The sequence below is a fragment of the Aulonocara stuartgranti genome (assembly GCF_965226115.1).
Source record: "Aulonocara stuartgranti genome assembly, chromosome: 7".
Lineage (NCBI taxonomy): Eukaryota > Metazoa > Chordata > Actinopteri > Cichliformes > Cichlidae > Aulonocara > Aulonocara stuartgranti.
In genome coordinates, this window is record NC_138945.1 from 11,348,929 (window position 1) to 11,376,886 (window position 27,958).

Below are 27,958 nucleotides of genomic sequence, written 5' to 3' on the forward strand. Positions count from 1 at the left end.
TGGTGAACTTTGAAATTATTTGTATCTATGATGTAGAAAGACTAATTTATACACAGTTTCTCTCCTATACTGTGTCTGAATGAGCTGTAATGAACACCATCATTCACCCACTACCAAGGAAAATGTTCAATACCACTGGGAAGATCTTGAAAAAGGTATTTTTCCCAAATTAGAAGTCAGATTTAAGATTTAATTTATAGCTTTTATAAAGTTTTACAAAAAAAAATATTGCATTACAGAGAGTGAAGGTGAAATATATTTTAGAACCTATTAACACACAGGGTACAAAAAGCCAGTATAATACCTATCATCTGAACAATTTATTTATTGTAAAAGAAGAGCTTTGTGGAAAAGTTACAAATGTACTTTATCAAAAGTCACTGCCTGCATTTTAAAACTGGCCACATCAAAATAAACATTTTAAAAATTATTGTAAAAGCAAAAAAAGTTAAAGTTGTCCACAGTCGCCTGCAGCCTCTTTCTCATTCACTGGCCACACTGCTCTGTTTCAGTGTGCAGCTTTCACCACCTCTACTCTTCAGGCCTAAAACCCATTTGATTTTGCTGCGCTCCCACAGATGTCATTCATTCTTTGCTCAGATTGGTTCTCCAAGCTCTGGGTGCTGCTCAGTTTAGCTACAGTTCCCCTGCTGCTTCATGCAACCAGTAACTCGCCTGGTTGTGTGTCCATAATCCGTTGCCAAACTAGTTTAAGCTGAGCATAGTTGTCTAAGCTAACCAAACACTTAGTGCTGCCTGTAGCTAATTGTGCGATTTGGAGGAAAAAAACATCAAGAGAGAGCAAAGTGGCAGCTAGTAAACTTCCACAATGATAGCCCTAGTATTTGGCTTTGATGCGGACGGCTGCAGTTCGTCCCACTCCCACTGTAGAGTAGAACAGAATAGAGTAGGCGTCCATGTGAAGCTCAGCCTGTTGTGGAAGCGAGGCCTGGTTAGCAAGCAAGCGTTTCTGGTGCTACCTAGTTAGTTGGCCTTTCTATTTTGGAGCCTTTATTGTTTCTGTTATATCTTCCCCTCTTCTTAGCAGAGATAAGGCATGCCCTTAAAGGTGCTCAAATTGTGCTGAACATGACATCTAATTAAATATCTCTTTTAAGCTCCAAGATTTTTCTAAAGGCATCCAAATAGATGCTTAGACTCTATTAAAAGTTGGATGGCTGACAATTTTCCCCAACCTAAATCTTCATTTGTGTCCCTGAAAGATACCTGAGATAACACTAGGTCCCCCTTGCCTCTTTACTTCTACCAGGAACCTTGCTTAACTGCTGACTTGGCTTTGAGTTTTTATGTTTATGTCAAATATCTGGTTCAAGCTTGCTTTTTTAATTGAAAAATTATTACAAGTTAATGTCTTGATGCATGCTCCATCCAGGTAAAGAAATCCCAAAAGGTCTGAACACGTCTGGACGTCCAGGTGACCCATTTAATCCAGATAATTCCACATAATTTATTATTCAGATGACATTTATTATATTGGAATTGTTAAAAAAAAAAACTAGTACTATATACTATATATACTAGTACACTTGTTTAAAAATTCAAGTACTTTTTAAAAAGTTGGGATGGTGTAAAATTATTCATTTGTTTTACCTGAGAGAAGCAGAAAATGCTAATACAGATTAGGTGTAAGGAAGACAATGAAAACACAAAATAAATGCCTGCTGTGCTGCGATTTAAAGGGAAGAACCCTTTGCTACAATGACTTGTTGCTTTTTGGTGTCTTTGTTGTAGACTTTCCTGGGATTCAGGGCAGAGTTATGTATTCCTGATGAGCTGTAGCCCTCACTGGACAACAGGTTCTCTCTGCTTCCGTCAGAATCTGAATGATGCTGTTTGAGTGAAAAGAGGAAAGATATCTTCAGCTTTCCACAAAGGGCACACATTTTGACAGAATGTATTTTATGTCCTTACGTTTTTGCGAAAGATTCGGCGCAGCAGGCTGCGTTTGGGGCTCTCTGGGGCCTGGGACCAGTCGAGATCTGGAGATGCAGATCCCTTAGGGCCAAAAACATTCAGTTCTTCAAAACATCCCGTTTCTATTAGCTACATGGAAGACAGAGAAGGAAGGTGAGGTTTGAAGCTCTTGTCTGGATTAACCCTGGTAATGTAACCTAGAACTTGCCTCATTTTGCCAAATTATGGAATTGCTTCCTGTGTTGAACTGGGAGTAGAAGAAGCTGTCAGTCTGGTCAAAATGGACTCCTTTCACTGTGGAAAATTCTTCTATGTCCTGTACATCAGTGCAGTACACCTGACTGGGCTAAAAATAAAAGACCACATGCAGTGAGTACAAATTTAAATGGCTTTAAGATTGTTAAAATCTTCTTCTTCTACATTTGATCAGTTTTTATTTAAGTACTTTACATACTCTTTAAAAACCAAAGTCACTTGACAAGATATTTCTTACATCGAAAACACTACATCCAGCTAAATGGAATCCAATTTAAATACATAAATGTAATCCTGTATGTATGTATGTATGTATGTATACATATTCAAAATTCAAATTCATACACACACATATACATACATATCTAGATATCTGTCTCTATCAATCTATAGATATAGATATCTCATTTGGGTACTTACATCAGGTTTAAATGGAGGGTCAACGCGTCCTGCCTCCAGCATCCGAAAGTTGATCTCTTGGAAGAAAGGATGAAATTTTACATCTTTTCCCCCAGACTTCTGGGAGCCCAGCCTCTTTGTGGGGTCCTTGGTCAGCAGCTACAATAGTGGAAAAAAAGGTGTTCTCATTGCTTGAAGGATGTAATACAGCCTCTTCCGAAATTGGGGTTAGGATTTAGGCTGAAAAGCACATGTATGCGTAGTAAATCTCTAAGGTGTAAGCAACCCTGAACCTATCCTATTAGAATATGACTTGGCTTTTGGAAATTGTTGTACTGTCTTAACAATCTGACATACATCAGGGGATAAAGGTATGATGTGGATGAAAGAACATCTTCTGTGCATGCTGAAATAAAAATAGTTTCATTTTGAAGAACTCACTGAGGAGCAGATGTCTTTTGTCTCCTTGCTGAACTGGTTGCCATATTCTTCATGTTCATTCTGAATCCTTCTCTCCATTTCTGAGGATTTAGGCTGTTCTCCTTTGGCCCTGAAAGGGGGCCGACCTGCAGTCATTTCATAAATCAGACACCCGAGGCCCCACCAGTCCACACTCATTCCATAACGCTCATAGCCGATCACCTCAGGAGCTGAAATGGGAATGCAAACGAATAATCTTTTTATGCTTTGCTGCTGTTACTTATTGCCAAGGCAATATTCTTGTGTACTCTATAAGTCTATATTTCCATGTCGTGAAAATTACTAAAAACCAAACCCTAACTAGTCTCGTAGTTCCTGCTCCTGAAAAACAACCCCAGAGAATGATGCTGCCACCACCATGCTTCCCTGTAGCAATTGCATTCATCAGGGGATCATTGCTGCCTAGTTTCCTCCAAACATGACACTTTAAGGATTTCAATCTTTGTTTCATCAGACCAGAGTTTTATTTCTCATTGTCTGAAAGTACTTCATGTTCCTTTTTGCAAAACTCCAGGAAGGCTGTCATGTGCCTTTTAATGACAATTGGCTTCCAACTGGCCACTCTACCATACAGGCCTGACTGGTAGAGTTCTGCAGAAATGATTATCCTTTTGGGAGGTTCTCCTCTTTCCACAGTGCAATGCTGGAGCTCTGCCAGAGTGAACATTGGCTTCTTGGTCAGTTCACTGACTAAGACCCTTCTACCCCGATTTAGATCAGATTGGCTGGAGTGCTTCCACACTTCTTCCTTTTACGTATGATGGAGACTGTTGTGCTCATTGGGAACTTAAATACTGCTGAAATCTTTCTGTACCTTTCACCAGATGTGTGCCTCAATAAAATCCTGTCTCTGAGGTCTACAGACAATTCCTTGGACATTATGTCTTCATGTCCCAGTAACTTTACCACAGGTGGAGTCCAATCAAGTCATAGAAACATCTGACCAGTGCACCAGGATTCAACTCACTTTGGAGTCTTATGGCAAAGTCTGTGGGTAGTTAAGTTACAGTTTTGTTTTGTTTTTTTAATAAAATTGCTAAAAAAAAAAAAAATTCAAGCTAATTTTTTCACTTTGTCAATATGTGGTATTGTGTGTAGAGGTGAAACAAATGAATTTAATCAGTTTTGGAAATAGGCTGTAACATAACAAATGTGGAACAAGTGAACCACTGTGAACATTTTCTGAAAGCACTGTAGACATAAAGTCATAATAGGTTCTTTCTTCCCATCCAGTTGACAGCATCAGGTAATTTGAAAGTTTTAAACTATTACAATACAAGAATTCAGAGATTCTACATTGGAGACACCAAACAGCCATCCTATCAATGCATGGCACAACATAGCAGGACAAGACCAGCTAAAGATCTGCGCCTAAAGGTTAAAGGTCAATCTTTTGAGGATGCCAATTTTCATATTCTGAACTGAGAAGACAGATTGTTTGAAAGAGGAGTAAAAGATGCCATCTATTTTCACTGTGAATGACCATCACTGAATAGAGGGGGTGGCTTGTGACACCAACTGTCAGTCACATACAATGCAATTTTAAGATCTATTCCCAGGTGCCTCAGGTTTCTGTTAACCTCAGGTTAATAGGGTGAGCCAAGGTATCACATTAGTTTCTCTCAAAACCTCTGCTGGTCATGATCCATGCCTTTTTCTCACCTTGGCTCATGTGACACAATTAATAGTGGGTCAACAACCCTTTTAGTGACAAGCCCCACAAGGATTTAGATACCTGGGACTCATTTGGTTTTAGAACTGAAGACGTTTTCTGGATGAGAGGTGAAACATCTTCAAGAAACTTAAAGAATTCCAATTCCTTTCTTTCAAAGTTCCTTAGAAAATAGCAAAATCACCATTTGCTTTGCTTTGATTTTATTGACAGTTGTTTGATTTTTTGTTTCTGTTGTTTTTCTGATGTGTTAAAACAAACAATCAGGTCTACAAATCACCAACTCCCAGCACAATGCAAACTGCATCATAAACTTAAATTTCAATTAGTGACTTTGTGATGGATAAACTTACATAGATAAACTCTATGTAAGTACTTAAGCAGTCCATCCATCTGTGTGCAGGCCAGTAAGCACCACTGAGAGGTATGGATAAAAGTCATACAATCATAAAAATAAATTGCTTTGTTTTCCAACACACTCATATAATCTAGTGATTTATGTGGGTCTGTAGAAGTTCCATACATACCCATATAGCCCAGTGTGCCCACCCTGCCTCGTACTAGACTCCCCTCAGACATCTTCACAGCCAAACCCAGGTCAGAGATGCGGATGTGTCCTTAATGGAACAAAAAAAGTAAGATTAACTGAAATGGCATGATTGTTGAGATTATTTTTCTCACATACTTTCACTTTTGCCCTGTCAAGTTAGGCTTCACTTTTCTCCAGCTGACACAATGGGAAACTACAACTGTTGCTTTTATTCCAAGAATGAAGGAACAGGTGTGGAAGTTTCTATAAATAGATAACAGGTTTTTTTACTTCCTCAAACTACTTTTCTTTTTCTTTTTTTTTTTACCCCTGTCAAAATACAATCAACACAGATTTTTCTTGAGAGCAGGTGGATGCTTCTGATAGGCTGCATGGCCAAATGTGTGGCATTTCAAACAGTCAGATTATTTTCAGAGTTAAAAATAGCAAGAAAGTAACTGCCAGCTTTTGCTATGTGTGGATGTTGGAATGCTATCTGCTTGGATGTTACTGTAGTACAGTTGAGGCTATTTATTGTACATGAATGATTAAAAAAACACTGTTTTGTAGTTGCACATACCATTGTCATCCAAGAGAATGTTCTCTGGCTTCAAATCTCTAGAAGAAACACAGCATTTAAAAACTTCTTCCCGACTAGTAGAGATGTGATTTAATGCATGTAGAAATACACTTACCTGTATAATATTGACTTTTGGTGGAGGTGAATTAAACCACAGCAGACTTCTGCAGCGTAGAAACGTACCCTGTCTTTGGTCAGACCAGGTGACCCCATGCGATGTATGTGAAACCCTAGGTCACCGCCGTTCATCATGGTCAAAACCATACAGAGATTGTGCTTGGTCTCATAAGCATATGCCAGATTCACCTGAACAATAAAAAAATAAAACAAAAATAAGAAAACAAAACTCACTAAGGCATCAGCAATACTATAAATTCAGCTTTTACAAAATACTTGAAACAATTCAGTATAATTCAGTGCAGAACACCACTCGCTATGAAAGAAAGCCAATCATAAGGATTAAACATTATCCTTAACCTCCTAGGACCTGGCATCCACATATGTGGACATCACATTTTGGGTTATTTAGACCAAAATACTCAATTTTGCTCTATATCCACTTACGAGGACATTATACTGCTACTGTGCTATCAAAATGTTAAATGAATATCCTCATATGTGGCTCTCATTTTTCTTAGAAACAAAAATCAGGTAAAAAAAAAAAATCTGGTAATTCTTTGTTTTTACATTAATTGGGTCCCAATCAGCCCAAATATCAAAGAGAAATTGAAAATGCATGTCATGGAAGAGTTCCGGTCTTAGGAGGTTAAAAGAAACTGCAAATACACATTTTAGAAAAATTGAGTTGTGCTCACTGATTATAAAAACTGGACATCATTCTTAAGAAAAATAAGACTATTTGATCACGAAATTCATCTGAATCAGTAGATCAGTATAAACAGAATTCTGTCTGACCGAGGTTGCTTTTGAACTTGTTCTCTCCCTGATTATTTTATACTCAGCTATATTGCTGAGACGAGGTATAGTGGCACCAAGAAAGTCCTTGGTTTGAATCCAGTCCGAGGCCTTTCTGTGTATAGTTTGCATGTTCTCTCTTCATCTGAATGAGTTCTCTTAGAGTTCTCAGACTTCCTTCCACAGCTCAAAGATGATGATGAGTCTGAATAGTTGTCTGCTTCAATGTTAGCCCTGTTAGTCCAGCCTCTCATCCTGTGATGGATGCGATAGGCTACAGCCTCGATGTAGTGGATAAAAGCAGAAGAGGATGGATGGATGGATGGATGGAAGAAAATTGATGGATGGATGTGTGTCAGAACATGTATAAAACCTGTTGAATGATGTGATGAGTCTCTAATTAAGCATATATAAATAGTAGATCGACTGGTTCTTATTAAGTACTTTTCTGCCTAACTTGAGCACTCAAGGATAGGTGAGTATGCAGACGGGAGCGACCAACCTTCCAGTTAATAATTGACCTGCTCTACCTCCTGAGTCACAGCCACCTCTTCTATGTCTTTTATAAAACATAGAGAAGAGTTCATGTCCATTATCCCTATCCCAACTGTGATAAGGTGAAAGATGGGGTATACCCTATACAGGTTTCCTATCGGTGTCACAGGATAAACTTCTCTTCACTGTAAAAATACCTTGTATAAACATTCAGTAAAGATCATTTTTGTTAAATGATTTGTTCAAACATTTGGCAGCTGGAGTTTTTAACAAGTGTCAGTTATGATGGAATTATAAAGACTATTTTGAATTGCTTATTAATGTCTCGTTCGGTGTGAGCTTAAGCTTTATTAATCTCTGTCTCTCTTCCACAGCATGTCTTTTATCCCGCTGGGGCGATCGTGGCTCAAGAGTTGGGAGTTCGCCTTGTAATCGGAAGGTTGCCGGTTTGAGCCCCGGCTCCGACAGTCTCGATCGTTGTGTCCTTGGGCAAGACACTTGACCCTTTGCCCACCTACTGGTGGTGGTCAGAGGGCCCGGTGGCGCCAGAGGGCCCGGTGGCCCGGCAGCCTCGCCTCTATCAGTGCACCCCAGGGTGGGTGTAGGGTTCATGGCACCCCAGGGTGGGTGCCATCAACACACTGTTGATGGCAAATCAACAGTGTGTGAATGTCTGTGTGAATGGGTGGGTGACTGGATGTGTAAAGCGCTTTGGGGTCCTTAGGGACTAGTAAAGTGCTATACAAATACAGGCCATTTACCATTTACCGTCTTCTCTCTCTCTCCCCAACCAGTCGCGGCAGACGGCCGCCCCTCCCTGTGCCTGCTGGAGGTTTCTTGCTGTTAAAATGGAGTTTTTCCTTCCCAGTGTCGCCAAAGTGCTTGCTCATAGGGGGCCATATGATTGTTGGTTTTTTCTGTGTATCTATCATTGTAGGGTCTACCTTACAATATTAAAGTGCCTTGAGGCAACTGCTGTTGTGATTTGGTGCTGTATAAATAAAATTGAATTGAATTGAATTGAATTGAATTCAACTGAATTGTAGTCACAGTGTAACTCAATAACAGTGTATATGTTTATTTTAACGAAGAAAGAAATATCAACCATTGTAACAGTGCAGGTCATGGATTTGCTTTTTAAGAATAACCCAACTTTGCTTACACAGATAACACTGGTTAACAAACATACTGATTTAAAAAAAAATGAACAAGGCAATGTGAAAACCATCACAATGAACAAAAACTAGTTTGAAAATGTAAAAAAAATTGACAAATTAAAAAATGATGCAAATATTTGAAGAGCACAGCAGTCTCACCACAAAGCGACTATCCAGTTCCTGTAGTATCTCTTTCTCATTGAGAGCCATGTCCTCTCTTTTCCTCTTCTTTACATGGGTTTTTTCCAGCTTTTTGCAGGCATACATCTTGCCTGTGGCTCTCACCTGACAGGCCCACACCTCAAGACAGAATAACAGGATTGTAAGACAATAACACCCTTGTGATAAATTTGTATCTAATGCTGTTGCCAGTATCAGAGCTGTTCAATATGTCAAAAAAGAATAGGTTGCTGCAAAGTGAAAGTATACTAATATATGTAAGGGAACTAAAGAGTAACAGAGATGTAGAACTGTGTTGTGAAGGTCTAAGTCCATGAATTTCCCCAAGGGAATATGTAAAATAAAAAATAAAAAAACTACCTTCATTTTGATACACCGTGGGTAAAGACATACCTCAAAAACATATACCATAAAGTGTCTGATATGCTAACACTGTGTCTTAGAGTAAATCCCAAAACATACATACCGCTCCAAACCCTCCTTTCCCCAGTAGTCTGTACTGTCGAAATGTTTGCTTCATGATAGGCTGCCTTGAAAGAGACAGACATGTTGTTTTCATTTGAAATATTTTTGTAAATACATTTTTTAAGAAGAACTGTAAACAGCAGCTACTTGGCTAACCACTGATCCATGAAACAATTCGTCTCATACCTTTGTTGGGCATACACATTTACTGACCTCTCCAACTGTTTCCATTGTAGAAAGCGGGCAAAGAACATGCTGTCCTGGTACTGGGTGAAGGGCTCGTTGCTGAGGTATTTATGTAGGTCTCTAATCCACAAAAGAAAGATGAACTCCATCTGCTCCATTGGTCAACAGTTTTCAACAGCATGTGCCACACTTGAGAGAACTGATTCTGAAAAGCAGTTCTTCTATTGGCTACTGGACATACTGTATATATTACTGTGTATATCCCAGTAATTTAGCAAAATTAGAAAAATAGTCATCACATCAGGCCAGCAAAACTCCAGTTAAGCCAGTAGTTAAAATTATATACAGTCAGTATAGTGCAGTGTTATGGTTAGATGCATTCAGATGTGTTTGATTTGAGGAAGATTTGGGCATGGATGTCCCAGAAAATTCACACCAAAATCTGACTGTGCAATACTCAAAGAAATTACAAAACACACAAAAAATACATCTCAGACTCTATAGGCCTCTGTTAGCATGCTAAATGTTAAAGATTTACAACAGTACAATTAGAAAAAGATCTAATAAGTGTTGCTTCCCAGGAGAAACTTGCTTCTCTCTAAGTAAAATATGGCATAGCTGAAGATAAATCTGAAACCCCTAAACCTTCTGGAACAATGTCCTTTGGACAGACAAAACCAAACTGGATACATTTGGCCACAATGTATAATGCCAGATTGGTGAAAATAACCTTTTTCACCAATGCAACCACAGGACCTGGGCACTTTGCAGTCATTGAGTCGACTATGAATTCCTGTGTATACCAAAGTATTCTAGACTGCATTGAGTCCCCTACAAACTTGTTTTAACATGACCATCTATAAACAGACCAGAGAGATATAACTTACTCCCTGCAGCCATGAAAGACATCACCACAGGGATTGAGCTCCAGACTCTGATTGCAGCTTCTTTCATGCCTCAGTAGGATGGACACACACTCACTGGACTGAGGGAACATGATACACTTGGATAAAGTGATGTGTAGCATGATATAAGAATTCTTGTTTCAAACTTCAGAGGAGAAAATAATGAAAGAAAAATATCCACGGTTGTAAACTATCAACCATGTTTTCTACAAATGTTGTCACACCTGCTTCATGAGGAATCTCTGGATGATCCTGTTCCCAGACTCTTTCCTTTTGTCATCTGACTGAATGTCAAAGTTGTCCTAAAGAAGAAAATAGGTATTAAGATTGTTTGCATATGTGGATGCAGAGTCTATATGTACAGGTTAGTTCTTCAAAGGGTTTAGACAGTAAAATCTAGTATCAGACAGAAGGTCTGATGTCAGTTTTTCTGAAGTAATTTGAGCTATTTACTGCAAAATGTTTAAGTGGTCAGACATACAGATGCTCACACATGAAGCAAATCACCAGTAAATTAAATGATTTAGTTCATTCACAATCTGTAAGTCGTGCAATAAACTTAAAAAGATCTTGTGTCAATGAATAATTTATTGTTTACAAAATGTTGTGTAAACTCGGGCGGTTAAAATGTTTTAGAGAAGCACACTTCTCATCTAATTTCTCAGGTTTAATATTGCCTTTGAGACTACCTACTGTACCCTGGATGTGATTACTTGCCAGTTGAAGTAACGGTAAAAATATTAGGGTTTTTTGTTTGTTTGTTTGTTTTGAAACATTTGCCAGTGTTGCAGTGGTTAGCCACTTGATAAGGCAATCAGCTGCCGCTTAACGCTGGTGCTTTGAGTGTTTTGAGGGTCAGGCTCATTAGATACTACCTGTCCAGTAACACTTTGTTTCTGCACAGGATACAAGGTTATATGAGCTGTTGTATCTACAAGAGTCACCCTCTTGTGCACTGAAGTCCAAAATTTCTTTTTTACTCAATATGAATATACCAGAGTTAAATTTGGCTGATGTTTTTTTTCTTATCATTTAATAATGCCGCGGTGTCTCATGCATCATTATCCATCAGTAATCAAGAAAGAAAGAAAAAAATAACAGATGGAAATTCCAACATGCTATAGATTATTTTGATGTTATATTATATGTGTTATGGTGTAATTCTTCAAGTATATTTTCAGTTCTCAGTTTTCTAATGTTCTTCATGTTAGTTTCACATTTGTTTTGCTCTTAATCTCTTATCTCTCGTTTAATATTTTTAAAAAGCGCACTGCACTGCAATGTCATTACTTAAAACACACAAGAGCAATGCAACTCTAGCTTCTGAAATAATTACTGATATTTAAGTGCCATTATTTTCAATATTTTTAAGGACTCAAATTCCAGTAAAATAATTTTTCACAGTTTGTACCAAAGCATCTTGGAGGGAAATGTAGTTCTGCAGATCAGGCCGACTCCGACAGAAGAGCTGAAACAGTTTCTTGCCAATAGGCTGCTTCACACATAGACTATAGTAGTCTCGTTCTAATGGAGAAATATAAAATAAAATATATGGTGTGAAATCTCACAAAGAACCAGAACTTGTTCACACTATTGAAACACACTTGCAGATACACACCTATGTTCATGGCCAGGTCTTTGCACTGGCTAATGTGGGGAAAGCGAAGCATTTCTTTCCATTTCCAGCTCCTTCCTCCACCTACAGACAGTCGGGACACAGAAAAGGAGTTCTTTAGTGTTGTGAATATGCATACATGCCTATAACCAAAGTGCTGACATATTGAATAACTCAGACTGAGATGTCAATCAGCATGCCTAGTCCTTCAGGTTTCAGACAATAGCTTGTTCGACTACAGTGAGTGAACTATAAATAGCTCCAGGAACAAATTAAACAAAGCCTGTGGAACCACATTACTCTGCAACGTACTTTACACACTATCACTCATAGTTTGCGTCTCAATTTCCACACTCCAAATTTATTTCATGTCTCAAGTAACAGCAAATAAATTTATGTTGCCTTCAGAGAGAATTTCACTTTATTCAGAAATGCTAAAATTGATAAACTGATTTATCAGAAACTGAACTGGTGAGTAAAAAAAACCAGACTTAAAACTCATCATTGATCAGGTTTATCATACATCACTCTTCCACACTGTGACTGAAAAATCATTGTCCTGAGATAACCCATATAAGCACTACTTCTGATGGAGGTCATGTCCCAAATTGAGAAATAAGTCAAAAATTGTCAGCATTTTAGCATGTCATCTTCTCACATAAACTTTCTGGATATAGAAAGTTCTTACCTTCTCTGGCTCTAACAAGAGCAGTATTTGCCGCAATGCTTTCTATGGTTTCCATGTAGCACTGTGCCTTTGCACTACAAGTTACCTTTAGTTAAGTACCGCACAGTATCCAGCCTTCATGCACAAAAGTAAAAATACAACTTCTCAGCAGGCCCAGTAAATGGCAACTATTATATTACAGGCTGCTGAAATAGCTAGTCGTGTTGTCTAACCTGCAGTACCTGCGAGTCACTAAAGAATGTGGGATACTTAATATATGACAGTGCACTCCAAGCACAGGACACGCCCTAAGTAAGAGAGGAGGGACAAAACACAGGTGTAAAGAGCATACAAATAAATCAAAAACTGTAGAGAGGTGATGGATTTGCAACAAAAGCAAAGCAGACAGAAAGAAAGAGTTATTAGAAAAGAGTTTCTAAATATTGACCATTCTTGATCAACAGGTAATCAGAATTTAATTGGTTTTGGACTACTTTTCAGTTCTGAAGTTACTCCCATTTCATGTCCAAAACCCTATTTTGACCAAAGTTGAACTTATCAGCTAACACTTGCAAGCTTGGTTAACAAATCGCATACATAAACTGTATGAGCATGATGCAATAACATTGTAAAACTAGAAACTGAAAGATTCACTTAACACACATCTATGAAGCTAATGTTCAGTCACTTGAAGACATCCCAATCTCCATTTGTATATAACTAACTAGAATATAACTAACAGGTCATATACACAAAGTGGTAAATGGTAAATGGCCTGTATTTGTATAGCGCTTTACTAGTCCCTAAGGACCCCAAAGCGCTTTACACATTCAGTCATCCACCCATTCATGCACACATTCACACACTGGTGATGGCAAGCTACATGTAGCCACAGCCACCCTGGGGCGCAATGACAGAGGTGACACCCAGTGGCTTAATACTGGCCTCCTGAGGCACAGGGGTGGCTGTACCTCAGCATGTACAGCAGGTCCTCTACTAATTGAAAGTTTGGTGGTTTGATCCCTGGCTGCTTCAGTCTGCATGCCAAATTGTCTCGGACAAGATACTAACCCCAACTTGCATCCATTGGATGAATGAAGCGTATTGTATTAAATCTTTTGAATTGTCATGTTAAATAGAAGAAGTGCTATATAAGGACCAGTGCATCTACTATGTAGTTTACATTTATCATTTTTAGAAGGACAGCACATACCACATACACCACAATGGACAAAAACAAAAACAAACAAATGGACAACTGTACCCTCATACACACAATAATAACATGGACTGAACCACCACTCACAACCACTAGCACTTTACATAGCCTCTGTAGAAATTATCCACATATTTCACTTATCTTAACTGCACTACTGTATATGCTGTATAGACAATCATTCTGTACAATACGATAATTATAATTCTACAACTGTTTACAACTGTTTATACTGCAGTGGTTTGTATCATATCTATCTAATAGACTCCAATTTGTGCATGTAAATGGAGAGTCCTCTTCACACACTGAGGTTAATTATGGAGTTCCACAGGGTTCAGTGCTAGGACCAATTCTGTTTACATTATACATGCTTCCTTTAGGCAGCATCATTAGAAGACATAGCATACATTTTCACTGCTATGCAGATGACACCCAGCTCTATCTGTCCATGAAGCCAGATAACACACACCAATTAGTTAAACTGCAGGAATGTCTTAAAGACATAAAAATCTGGATGGCCGCTAACTTTCTGCTTCTTAATTCAGATAAAACTGAGGTTATTGTAGTCGACCCTGTAAAGCTTAGAAATATGGTATCTAACCAGATTCTTACTCTGGATGGCATTACCTTGGCCTCCAGTCACGCTGTGAGGAACCTTGGAGTCATTTTTGACCAGGACATGTCCTTCAACGCACATATTAAACAAATATGTAAGACTGCTTTCTTCCATTTGCGCAACATCTCTAAAATTAGAAATATCCTGTCTCAGAGTGACGCTGAAAAACTAGTTCATGCATTTATTACTTCCAGGCTGGACTACTGTAATTCATTATTATCAGGATGTCCAAAAAACTCACTGAAAAGCCTTCAGCTAATCCAAAATGCTGCAGCAAGAGTGCTGACAGGGACTAGAATGAGAGAGCATATTTCTCCTGTTTTGGCTTCCCTTCATTGGCTTCCTGTTAAATCCAGAATTGAATTCAAAATCCTGCTCCTCACATACAAGGTCTTAAATAATCAGGCCCCATCATATCTTAATGACCTTGTAGTACCATATCACCCTATTAGAGCACTTCGCTCTCGCTCTGCAGGCCTACTTGTTGTTCCTAGAGTATTTAAAAGTAGAATGGGAGGGAGAGCCTTCAGTTTTCAGGCCCCTCTTCTGTGGAACCAGCTTCCAGTTTGGATTCGGGAGACAGACACTATCTCTACTTTTAAGATTAGGCTTCAAACTTTCCTTTTTGCTAAAGCATATAGTTAGGGCTGGACCAGGTGACCCTGAATCCTCCCTTAGTTATGCTGCAATAGACATAGGCTGCCGGGGGATCCCCATGATGCATTGAGTTTTTCCTTTCCAGTCACCTTTCTCACTCACTACGTGTTAATAGACCTCTCTGCATTGAATCATATCTGTTATTAACCTCTGTCTCTCTTCCACAGCATGTCTTTATCCTGTCTTCCTTCTCTCACCCCAACCGGTCGCAGCAGATGGCCGCCCCTCCCTGAGCCTGGTTCTGCCGGAGGTTTCTTCCTGTTAAAAGCGAGTTTTTCCTTCCCACTGTCGCCAAAGTGCTTGCTCACAGGGGGTCATATGATTGTTGGGTTTTTCTCTGTATCTATGAAGCGTCTTGAGGCGACTTTTGTTGTGATTTGGCGCTATATAAATAAAATTGAATTGAATTGAATTTATAAATTGCACAGTTCAGATTTCTGTATAGTTTCATATTTTATATTTCTGTATAGTTTTCATATTTATATCATGTTCATAGCCTGCACATAGCTTGTACACCCACTACAGCATGTACATACTTATAGTTATAGCATATTCATAACATACCTTCATACCGTGTACATTGTAACATACACATAATAGACCCATATTTTGTACCCTTATACCTATAACAGACCCATTTGTGTAATATATCTACAAATCTATATTATTGCTAATATATATTTTGTAATATATCTATATTATGGCTAAAGCACTTCTGGATGGATGCAAACTGCATTTCGTTGCCTTGTACCTGTGACATGTGCAATGACAATAAAGTTGAATTCTATTCTATTCTATTCTATAGGCTTAAAAGAGCCTAGCTGCTCTCATTCTGCTTTATCAAACTTTCTTTGGGTTACACAACCAGAGAGATAATAGAGAAGATAATTAGACATTAGAGTGTCTTCTCTTCCTCGCTGGCTCCATGACTCTCAGTATGGTGCAGACTGGTTCGCTATGTCTTGCACAAAATCACCACCAAAAACACTACAAATTACTCCCATGATTGTATTTCTTATAAACCCCTGAATCGGGTATAAAAGGAGTATAATGTACGAGCTTATATACTGCTGTTGAAGGCAACATAGATGCACCTGCGTCTTAAGGACGCTGTCTTTGATCCGTTCCCTGATTGGTCCGTTGCTCTTAGAGGCGGGAGCTGTCTGTGAAGCCAAGCACACTATTAGGCAATACACCTGGCTATCAAGATGAATGCGCCTACCTGTCACTTCCTGCTGTCGGTATTTATTCATTTTCACTTTTTTTTTTAAATTCTGGGGATAATTTGGCACGTCACTGCCATATTTGAATGATTTCGTCTAATGTATCCCTTGCAGCTTGTGGATCGCGCGGACCACACGTTGCGACCTTGGCTTCATGTTCGGCTTAAAGGAGGAGTAACCCTCCTGGACACCGCTTGGAAAACACCGTTTGGATTTTAATGAGCTGCAGCTTCGGGGGTTGTTTTAATGTGGGCTCATATTGTCGTCTTTGTTTTTACAGCAGCAGGAGGAGGGAGGGACTGTGCCATGGAAAGGTAGGCACAACAGATGTGTTTGTATGCTTTTTTCTTATCGTTGGGAAGAGGTTGATACAGACTTGGCAGCAGGCCTGGCAGTGCGCGCTTAATAAATAAGGCTACTAGAACAGCCGCGGCGTACGACGTCGCTGTCACAAGACGCAGCCTGCGGACACCCGCAAACATGCTTGCGATGCGCATCTTTTCTGTACAGGCGCGTGGATGTGTGTCTCTTTGAGGCTTTTTACATGTATTTCAGCTGCCAAAAGATGTCTGTGTGGTAAAGTGCTCGCTTCAGTGTTGAACTGGCCTAAAGCACAAAATGCCCCCCCTCTAAGAAACTAACTCGTCACTACCCCCACCCCTGCCTCTGCAGGGTCATATGTAGGGACGTGGCAGCATATACAATAGAGACAACATTGTCGACACACACACACACACACACACACACACACACACACACACACACACACACACACACAGGCTAACTGCGCTATTATTACAGTAGTATAGTGCAATACAAAAAATCTGATACTTGCTTTGATATTAAATGACGTTCCTTCTTTACTCTGACTTTCTGTTGGAGTCCAGCTGAGGTGAGTGAGGTGACCAATTGAATGCCATTTTGGTTTAATTAGTGGAAACAAACACTTCTATTGCAGTGACCTTAAACTGTCCCATAATACTGACATGCTCACACCCTAGGCATGTTTTGAGACTGCATAGTAGTAATGAGGTCCACTGTATGCTGTTTAAGTCTTATTTTGGCACATTCTCAAAAAAAAAACTGTTTTCAGACTATTTAGTGAAATAATCTGCTGTCTTCCCATAGTATAAACACATGAATTCTATCTATATAAATAAATACTTGAATAACATTATCAGTGTAATAATCTATTCATTATGGCACTTGTTAGTGGGTGGGGTATATTAGGAAACAAGTGAATGTTTTGCCGTCAACATTGGTGTATCAGAAGCAGGAAAAATGGGCAACCATAAGGTTTTGAAGGAGTTTGCCAAGGGCTAAATTATGATGGCTAGAGGAATGGGTTAGAGCATCTCTAAAACTGCAGCTCACTGTGTGTGTTTCCAGTCTGCAGTAGTCTGTATCTGTGGTTATCAAAAGTGGTACAAGAAAGGAACAGTGGTGATCCAAGAACACAGTCATGGAGATCAAACTGCTGAAAAGGTTTATACTGGTTCTGACAGAAAAATGTGAGAATACATGGTGTATTGCAGTTTATTGTGTCTGGGGTTGCATAGGCACAGACCCATGCTGACCCCTGTCCACTACCTAAAGTGGTAACAACGGGCATCAGACCTCAACCATGGAGCAGTGCAAGAAGGGGGCCTGGTCTGATCTATTTCAATTCAATTGAATTGAATTTTATTTATATAGCGCCAAATCACAACAAAAGTCACCTCAAGGCGCTTCATAGATACAGAGAAAAACCCAACAATCATATGACCCCCTATGAGCAAGCACTTTGGCGACAGTGGGAAGGAAAAACTCGCTTTTAACAGGAAGAAACCTCCGGCAGAACCAGGCTCAGGGAGGGGCGGCCATCTGCTGCGACCGGTTAGGGTGAGAGAAGGAAGACAGGATAAGAAGGAAGACAGGATAAGAAGGAAGACAGGATATCTGATCTGACCTTGAAAGATATTATAGTGGGTTATTTCACAGTGTTTATCAGAGTAGAGGAACAAACTGTCTCTGCAGCGGCTAGGTTTGGTAAACAGCACTGTAGGTAGGGGGTTCTCAGAGTCCGCCATCATTTCTACTGTCTTGAGCGGGTTCAGCCCCAGATGGTTCTGACGGCACCAGTAGACCAGCTGATCCACCTCCCATCTATACGCTGATTTGTCATTGTTCTGGATCAGACATTGGTCTGATGATGATGGCGTTATCTGTGAACTTCAGGAGTTTAACAGATGGTTCTCCTGAGCTCTTTGCCAGAGGTTTCCTTAGCGTCATGCATTCTATTCATTTTACACAGCATGTCTCTGGTCCCACACACACCAAAGGACACACACTGAACCTTGTTTTTACTTTAGGTTTAAACATTGAGTTTATTTGTACTGATGACATTTTTATTTCGGACCATTGTTGTATTCTTTTTAACCTGTCTTTTCATCTGTCCCTCTCTCCTCACTGAAAAAAATATGTTGTTGGATTTACTTAATTCAATGGTGGACATTTGTTGCACACAGATGTTTTGCTTTGGCAGCAACTTAAACAATTGAGTTAAATTAACACAATTTATTCATGTTCAATAAACCTGTGCAATTTGTGTTGATAAAATGTGACTTAAACATGTTTTGATGAAGTAATTTGAGCTCTTGAAATATTTTAATCCTTCACAATTTTCTCACTTTATCCCAACACCATTCAATAACTTTTACCCAATACTACTTGGTCACTTAAATACTACATGTTATCTTCAAATTACATTTTGCTATTATATTCTAGTATCAAATACACAATTTTCAAATGGAGGCCTTATAACAGATTATATTGTCCTCTTCCAAGATGGTTGCTGGCATCCACCAGTAACCTTTCAAAACAAAATGTCTAATTTCACTGCATTGACAGTAGGTAAAGAATTAAACTGACCTTACTCCACTACTGAATCTATATAAACCAACAGTTAAATAATGTCAGTTCTTCCGTGTTCTCTGGAATCAATCACAGCAAAGAAATTAGACTCTTTCTTTTGAAAAATGTTGGGAAAGAACAAATCAAAACATTCTATTTAAGGCCTCTGACGTCAAGATTCAGTTAAACAACAATTATAACTAAACAATTTGAGGTAATGTTAGTTTCCATTAACATTAAATTAGGTTACTGAATTGGCAAACACCTTCCTATTAACATTACCCATTTTACCCCAATAACTAAAGAAATTAGCACTTGCAGGTCAAAACCTTTATTCAAGAGATGCAAAAATAACATTGATACAGTGACTGTCAAAAATTACAGCACTGATCATACTGTGACATCTTGGTTCAAAACAGCACACTTAGAAATATTCAACGTTCCTTACTTCAACTGAATGAAACTGAAAATACCATTTCACACGGCCCATATGGGATATTTAGACTGCATAACTGTTCATGCTACATCTCTTCACTAGTAAAAGAAAGAAAAAATACAAAGAGAAATTTAAAAATGCTGCCAAACAGAGAACTTGTACAGAGTAAAAGGAAAAACAAACAACAACAACAACAACAAAACGGCTCGTCCTCATGGCAGTTGCAGTGTATATAAAAATGAACCCTGCGATCTGTTCCTGGAATTGAGCTTCAAAAATGCAGCAGAACAAGTGTGAGATTTAAATGTCTTCTCACCTAGAGCTGGTCACCTCACATGCATAACAGTGAGCTTTCATTGCAGGAGCAGTTTTGTCTTAGTTGTGAACTTTTCTTGAGAGCTGAGTTGCTTCCAACTCCATTACCACCCTTTGAATCACCTCAAAAGTGTAGCAGAGTTGTGATGGGTAACTCATATTGAAGGAATAAAAAAGGTCCAAACAGCATGGCTACTGCAAAGGTCACGTTATCCAGATCTTGAAGAACTACTATACCCTCGATGATGATGCCAACATCAGAAAAGTCATTGCCTGGTGCATCCTCTGGAGACAGATGTTCATTGTGGTTTTCTCAATCTGTGCAGTGGCCTCAGTCAAGTCCTGGTTAAACACAAAACATTTTTTTAAGATTCCCTTTTAAACTCATCTCTTTTGAATCTACCAGTTCTAATGTTAGAGTAATTTAAACCAATGCAAGCAACATAGTAAATAGCTATAGCCAAAGAGTGGCCTGCCATGCTGCCATTCATGGTCTAACAGAGTTTCTAAGAGAGGGTGAAAAACATAATTTTACATTCGTTTTTGTTAGAAAGACACCGGCCCATCAGAAATCCAGGTTTTGTCACTCAGAAGATGTTAGAATTTAGACTTTCAGCCCCACAATTTGGTTAGCTGTTGGTCTTTTTTTTTTTTTTCCAAACAAAAGCTAATGTAAATATTGGTGGGATTTTCCTTTGTTCACTAGAATGACAAATTTAAAGTTTTTTCACACTGATGTGACCCCTAATACAGGGGTGGGGCCTCAAGGGCCGGCGGCCGAGTTCACTACCAGGCCTCATGTGAACTTCAAATTATTAAAGAGGACTACTGGTCCTAACCAGTCCAATGAGGATCAAGTGGATAACTAAATGCATTTTTAAATGTTGCAAAGCCACAATCTACTCATAAAACACTCACCATGAACTCCTGCACCAAGATGTTGCAATTGTCTTTCACACAGATGCGGAGCACTTTGATGAGGGACTCCCTTTGAGCATTAATGTCATTCTAAAGTATTATAAGAAAGAAAACAGAGATTTGTGAACTTTTCAGTAGCACAGAAGAAAATGATCCCAGACAAAAACTTAAACCAGTCAACATGCAACACCAGCATCTACAAAGCAATATCAAAAGTTCCTGTTTGACATCAACTTTATGGATATATAGTTTCCAGAACATTTATTTTTTTAAAAAGATCAATTTTTCTCAGTGGGCCAGTAAATGCATGACGAAAATTATGGCATCCTTTCGGTGGAATCAGTACTCACAGGTAATAGTTGACTGTTTCAATGGATGCAGCATAAAAATCTTTTACTGACCTAATGCAATACATATACACTTTGTAGTTAAAGAATTTTAAAGTTCTTACTGTCATTATGGCAGCTACATCCTTTAGCTTTGTGCCCTGTTCCCCCGATCACTTTGCAAACACTTTCAGCAGACTGTCAGAGAGAAACTCAGCTCCGTCAGAAACCTTGACTGTAAAGGCATGGTTGGGATGCACTGGAATGCTGCATTTCATCTGAAATGACATAAAATTATTTTGAAATAACAGCAGGCACTGTGCTTGGTTAATAATCAGTAATGTTTTGTTGAATAAAAACTGTGCTTCCAGATCTTATGGGATTAAAAAAATCCAAAGATGTTTATTTCTGATTTGCAACCCAAGAACCCACAAGTTACAACCTCATTTTAGTTCAAGTGTGCATTAATGTGAGTCCAGTAATCACCTTTCTGACAATACATACAGGTATAAGTTAAACCTATGGCAGATTTTGGATTTCTCAGTTGTATTAATAGGGTGGTCTATTTGAGTATGCATGCACCTAATAATTATAAAAAACCTATTATAATTAAGTTACAGAAACCTTAAGCGAAAATAGAATATACTTTCTTACCATAACACCTTGAACCCACAATCCATCAGCTGACTCCTGGTGAAATGCAGAATAGATGTGGTCTCTCAATGTGCATCAACAAAAACAAAAACAAAAACAAAAGGACAGCAGGTGAGGGCAGGAGGGGTAGGGATGTAAGCTAGCATAATACCGCTGATGATATTAGCTAAAGCTGTTCAATGTCCAAAATCTCACTAACACCACGGTGCAGTAAATACACAATGTAACTGAAGAGTCAGTTGGCAAATCTATTCACACAGAAAACCAAATTATGTTATGAGTGCCTCGCAATTAGGTTTAATGTGATATTACGGCTCTTGTGCCAAAGACAAATTCAAATGAAAAAGCGCCAATTCTTTGACAACAGATAAAACAGCAAATAAGCTAACGGCTCTTTTTTAGCATGTTACATGGCGGCACTTTAGACGTTTAACTACATTTGGCTGAAATATGGTAAATATTAATTCAAAAAATCAAGACATACCAAAAAACGTAGAGTTGGCTGCTCGACTTGACTGAGATGGATGCATTTTTTAAACCACGATCCAAAGCCCGCGAGATGAAATCACGCGTGGTTTCACGAGATTTAACGTTGCTATCTTATTGACTTACTTCACCTGAACATGATATGAACAATTTAATACACCCTTTCTGCATATCATGTAGTTTTTACACTATATAGTTACATTTATCTTTAAAACATGAGGCAATTGTGTTAAATACATGCAAGATGCTTACATAAATCCAAGAGATGGCCAGTCCCTTTTTTTCAGTGCTGTTCAACATGTGGTTAGCTCTCGCATCTTAAATTCCTCTACTGCTGTTAAATTTTCCGTTGCTTTTAATTTAGTTTTATCTCCTTATAACGATGTTCATCTTTTAACAAATCTTTTAAATAATCATTCTCTTTCTATTTTAGACAATGTTTGTCCTGTCAAAACTAGACTAGCTCCAGTTTCAAAGTCGTTCCCCTGGATAAATGACAGCATTCGCTTCTTAAAGTGTTGCTGCCATAAGGTTGAGCGTTTATGGAGGAAAACTCATTTGCATGTCCATCTCCTTCATTTAAGGGACCTTTTAGTCTCTTTTAACACTTCAGTTCGAGATGCGAACTAAGTTCAGACTTTGTGTCTAAGAGCAGAGGTAACCCCAAGGTACTATTAGACACTATTAGTGATATTGTTGCTCCTGCTCCATCTGCTGTCCCATCCATCCATCCATCCATCTTCATCCGCTTATCCGAGGTCGGGTCGCGGGGGTAGCAGCCTAAGCAAAGAGGTCCAGACCTCCCTCTCCCCAGCCACCTCCTCCAGCTTGTCCGGGGGAATACCAAGGCGTTCCCAGGCCAGCCGAGAGATATAATCTCTCCAGCGTGTCCTGGGTCTGCCCCGGGGCCTCCTCCCGGTGGGACATGCCTGGAACACCTCGCCCAGGAGGCGCCCAGGGGGCATCCTTGCCAGATGCCCGAACCACCTCAGCTGGCTCCTTTCGATGTGGAGCAGCAGCTGCTCTACTCTAAGCCCCTCCCGGATGGCCGAACTTCTCACCCTATCTCTAAGGGAGAGGCCAGCCACCCTTCGGAGGAAGCTCATTTCCGCCGCTTGTATCCGCGATCTCGTTCTTTCGGTCACTACCCACAGCTCGTGGCCATAGGTGAGGGTAGGGACGTAGATCGACCGGTAAATTGAGAGCTTCGCTTTTACACTCAGCTCCCTCTTCACCACGACTGACCGGTGCAGCGTCCGCATTACTGCAGCCGCAGCCCCAATCCGTCTGTCGATCTCCAGCTCCCTTCTCCCATCACTCGCGAACAAGACCCCGAGATACTTGAACTCCTCCACTTGGGGCAGGAACTCATCCCCGACCCGGAGTGGGCACTCCACCCTTTTCCGGCTGAGAACCATGGCCTCAGATTTGGAGGTGCTGATCCTCATTCCCGCTGCGTTACACTCGGCTGCGAACCGCTCCAGTGCGAGCTGGAGGCCCTCACCCGATGAAGCCAACAGAACCACATCATCCGCAAAAATCAGAGATGAGATTCTGAGGCCACCAAAGCGAAAGCCCTCCGCCACTTGGCTGCGCCTAGAAATCCTGTCCATAAAAATTATGAACAGAACCGGAGACAAAGGGCAGCCCTGGCGGAGCCCATCACCCACCGGGAACGAGTCCGACTTATTGCCGGCAATGCGAACCAAGCTCTTGCAACGGTTGTATAGGGATTGAATGGCCCGTAGCAATGGGCCAGACACCCCATACTCGCGCAACACCTCCCACAGGACGCCCCGAGGGACACGGTCGAATGCCTTCTCCAGGTCCACAAAACACATGTAGACTGGTTGGGCAAACTCCCATGCACCCTCAAGTATCCTCGAGAGGACAAAGAGCTGGTCCAGTGTTCCGCGACCAGGACGAAAACCGCATTGTTCCTCCTGTATCCGAGGTTCGACTAGCGGACGAACCCTCCTCTCCAGCACCCTGGCATAGACTTTCCCGGGGAGGCTGAGGAGTGTGATCCCCCTGTAGTTGGAACACACCCTCCGGTCCCCCTTCTTGAAGATGGGGACCACCACCCCGGTCTGCCAGTCCACAGGTACTGCCCCTGATCTCCACGCAACATTGCAGAGACGTGTCAACCAAGACAGCCCTACAACGTCCAGAGCCTTCAGGAACTCGGGGCGGACCTCATCGACACCAGGGGCTCTGCCACCAAGGAGTTGTTTAACTGCCTCAGTGACCTCGCCCCCGGAAATTGGTGGGTCACACCCCTCATCCCCAGACTCTGCTTCCTCCCCGGAAGACGTGTCAGTGGGATTAAGGAGGTCCTCGAAGTATTCCTTCCACCGCCCGACAATTTTCTCAGTCGACGTCAACAGCGCTCCGCCAGCACTATACACAGTGCAGGTAGAGCACCGCTTTCCCCTCCTGAGACGCCTGACGGTTTGCCAGAATCTCTTCGAGGCAGTCCGAAAGTCTTTTTCCATGGCCTCTCCGAACTCCTCCCACACCCGAGTTTTTGCTTCAGCCACTGCCCGAGCCGCATTCCGCTTGGCCTGTCGATACCTGTCGGCTGCCTCCGGAGTCCCACAGGCTAACCAAGCCCGATAGGCCTCCTTCTTCAGCCTGGTGGCTCCCTTCACCTCTGGTGTCCACCATTTGGTTCGGGGATTACCACCACGGCAGGCACCAACCACCTTGCGGCCGCAGCTCAATGCAGCAGCTTCGGCAATGGAGACGCTGAACATGGTCCATTCGGACTCAATGTCCCCAGTCTCCCTCGGAATGCTGTTGAAGCTCTGCCGGAGGTGTGCGTTGAAGATCTCGCGGACTGGGGCCTCTGCTAGACGTTCCCAGCACACCCTCACTACGCGTTTAGGTGCACCAGGTCTGTCCAGCGTCCTCCCCCGCCACCTGATCCAACTCACCACCAGGTGGTGATCAGTTGACAGCTCAGCCCCTCTCTTTACCCGAGTGTCCAGAACATATGGTCGCAGGTCTGGTGATACGATTACAAAATCGATCATCGACCTACGGCCTAGAGCATCCTGGTGCCACGTGCACTTATGGACACTCTTATGTTCGAACAGGGTGTTCGTTATGGCCAAACTGTGATTAGCACAGAAGTCCAATAACAAAGCACCGCTCGGGTTCAGATCAGGGAGGCCGTTCCTCCCAATCACGCCCCTCCAGGTCTCGCTGTCGTTACCCACGTGAGCATTGAAGTCTCCCAGCAGGACAACAGAGTCTCCAGGTGGAGCACCTTCCAGCACCCCCCCCAGGGACTCTAAGAAGGCTGGGTACTCCGAACTGCCACTCGGCGCATAAGCGCAGATGACAGTCAGGACCCGTTCCCCGACCCAATTTCATTAAATGAAGATTTTGAAAAATTTCTTTCTTTCTTCGTTGAAAAAGTCAGTAATGTGAGGAATCTCTCCTTCTGTGTCTCTGTTGTCAGCTCCAACTCAAGCTAGGCCTGTAATTTTAGAAAGATTTTTACCTGTGTCCTTACCAGAGCTGGTCAAGTTAGTTGATTCGATGAGAGCATCCTCCTGCTCTCTTGATATTTTACCTGGATCTTTGTTTAAAAATGTCTTTCAGTCTATCGGTCACTGTGTGCTTACAATTATCAATACCTCACTGATTTCTGGTCAGGTCCCTGTTAATATAAGAATGCTGTTATTCACCGACTGTTTAAAAAAAAAACCTAAGCTTGGCGCTTCTATTCTCTGTAGCTACAGACCAAATTCAAAATTATCGTTCATTGCTAAGATTTTAGAAAAGGTTGTGGATAAGCACCTTATAGCTGTTTTAGATGAATACAGCATTCTGGATAAATTCCAATCTGGCTTTCGTAGAGCTCACTCTACTGAAACTGCACTTCTTAGAGTCTCCAACGACATTTTGATGAGATGTGATGCAGGAGAATGCTCCGTTTTGTTGATGTTGGACCTGACCTCCGCCTTTGATACTGTGGAACATCATATTCTTCTAGATAGGCTGAGACACTGGGTGGGTATATCAGGGGCTGCTTTGGACTGGTTTGAATCTTATTTGCATGAACGATCCTTTTCTGTGGCTACCTCTAAGTACAGTTCATCTTCTATTTTTCTTGCCTATGGTGTAACTCAAGGTTCTGTTTTGGGGCTTTTATTGTTTTTGTTGTATTTCCTTCCTCTTCAGCACATATTGAGCACTTTTAAGGGCATTTCGTATCACTGCTATGCAGATGATATTCAGTTATATATCTCCTTTGAGCCCCAAGATGTTTCCAAGCTACAGATTTTTCATAGGTGCATAGACTCCATTAGAAGTTGGATGGCTGGAAACTTTCTTCAACTAAATGAGGAGAAGACTGAAGTCCTTGTTTGTGCTCCTTTTTTTTTTTTTTTCTTGCCTGTCCCGTTTGGCTCTCTTGCCATCAGAATTGTTGTCTAAAGGCGAAGAAAGATGCCCAATGGATTTACTTTACCAAATGGACCATCCCAGCCTTGCCATAATGGTCTATTTGATTCACCTTTTATTGTTTATTTTATTTTATTTTCACTTGCTAAATACGGGACAGACTTGACTGGGAAAAGAAAGGGGAGAAAGAAAGAGGGAAAGAAAAACAGCGGACAAGAGGGACGGGGATAAAGGGCAAAAAAACAAAAACCAACAACATAAGCAGACAAAAAATACCAATCAATCACCTGGATCACCTGTTGAGAAAGGAAAAAAGAGAAAACAAGCAGAAGAAAAAGAGAGCAATATAATAAACAACATCACGATGATCTATGGGAATATAACAGTAAATACTAAATATTAAACATTATTGTGCAGCACGTAAGATCGACAGTGCACAGTGTGCTTTGAGGTAGGAGCCAAAAAGGGTGTAGTTTGTGTGTGTGAGCACCTGTGTGTACACCTGTGAGCATGAACGCGCTTGTATTTAAAACGTTTCTTCATGTAATGATCTGCTAGAGGGTGTGGGGGGGGGGGCCATAACCCAGTCCTCCAAGGCATGAAGCAGGTATGGAGGAGATCAAAACTCCAGACATCCAGAGGCCCCCAGAACACAAGAGACCAAGGAAGACCAACAGAGGGGCAGCCGCGCCACTGTCCCAGAAAGAGCTGAAGAGAGCCCCAGATGAGGGGTCACTCCGCAGCCGCGGAGCAGAAGCCAGGGGGGGTTGCAGTGACATGCCCGTGAGCTCCGCCGGCAGCCAGCTGTGCCTGAGTGACCGAGCCCCAGGCCGAGAGGCTGAGAGTACCCCACCCCTGAAGTGGCCCGAGCGAGCCCCAGGCTCCAGGCCCCGATAAGCAGCCACCAAGGAGTGAGCCGGTGTGTACCTGGGCGCCCATCCCCGGACACAAAGAACCACCAACGCACCGATGTCTGAGGGCGTCTGCCACTGGCAGGTGAAGTGGTGGGGAGAGATCGGCCTCCATACCTTAGAGGGCCTGAGATGTCCCCAGAGAGGTGGCGTCTGATACCCAACCTGACATATAGACACAGACATACAGGGATTTGATGTTTTTTTTCTAATTCCTGAATGTTTTTGTTTTCTTCTTTCTTTTTATGTGATGAGAAAGAAATTATTTTACCTCTCATCACAGCTTTCCCTGCTTCCCATAGAACAGATGCTGAAGTTCCGGGAGCATCATTATAGTCTAAATATTCTTTTTTAAAATATTTAATAAAGTCTTCATCTTTAAGCAGTGATGTATTAAATCTCCAGTTTTTACTTGGCGTAGTATTATTCTTGTGCATTAGTGTTGAAGATACAGGAGCAT

At 41.0% G+C, this 27,958-nt stretch overlaps 2 protein-coding genes and 1 long non-coding RNA gene across 4 annotated transcripts in view; 1 reads left to right on the forward strand and 2 right to left on the reverse strand.

The window, feature by feature from the left end:
* Positions 1 to 27: 27 nt before the first annotated feature.
* On the reverse strand, positions 28 to 12,677 carry grk5 (G protein-coupled receptor kinase 5). The gene is made up of 16 exons (XM_082540739.1): positions 12,457 to 12,677; positions 11,772 to 11,852; positions 11,565 to 11,677; positions 10,378 to 10,455; positions 10,136 to 10,233; positions 9,276 to 9,368; positions 9,064 to 9,127; positions 8,577 to 8,717; positions 5,966 to 6,156; positions 5,851 to 5,888; positions 5,269 to 5,358; positions 3,031 to 3,239; positions 2,611 to 2,748; positions 2,144 to 2,281; positions 1,933 to 2,064; positions 28 to 1,850 (listed from the first exon to the last, which is right to left on the reverse strand). Exons 1-16 carry the CDS (start codon positions 12,509 to 12,511, stop codon positions 1,695 to 1,697), a joined length of 1,815 nt encoding a protein of 604 aa, XP_082396865.1. The 5' UTR covers positions 12,512 to 12,677; the 3' UTR covers positions 28 to 1,694.
* A 3,401-nt stretch (positions 12,678 to 16,078) lies between these two features.
* Positions 16,079 to 27,958, forward strand: part of LOC309711089 (ras-specific guanine nucleotide-releasing factor RalGPS1-like) — a 95,117-nt gene continuing 83,237 nt past the window's right edge. Inside the window, exons 1-2 of the mRNA XM_082541118.1 lie at positions 16,079 to 16,161; positions 16,262 to 16,461. The gene's annotated coding sequence lies outside the window, so the exon portion shown is untranslated. The remainder of the gene's footprint in view (positions 16,162 to 16,261; positions 16,462 to 27,958) is intronic.
* LOC309711519 lies at positions 19,355 to 22,462 on the reverse strand. 2 transcript variants are annotated; one of them, XR_014277993.1, is made up of 5 exons: positions 22,427 to 22,461; positions 21,689 to 22,305; positions 21,160 to 21,312; positions 20,709 to 20,798; positions 19,355 to 20,132 (listed from the first exon to the last, which is right to left on the reverse strand). It is a non-coding gene; the product is annotated as an uncharacterized lncRNA (long non-coding RNA). The 2 variants fall into 2 exon arrangements; XR_014277992.1 differs by having other exon boundaries at positions 21,689 to 22,462.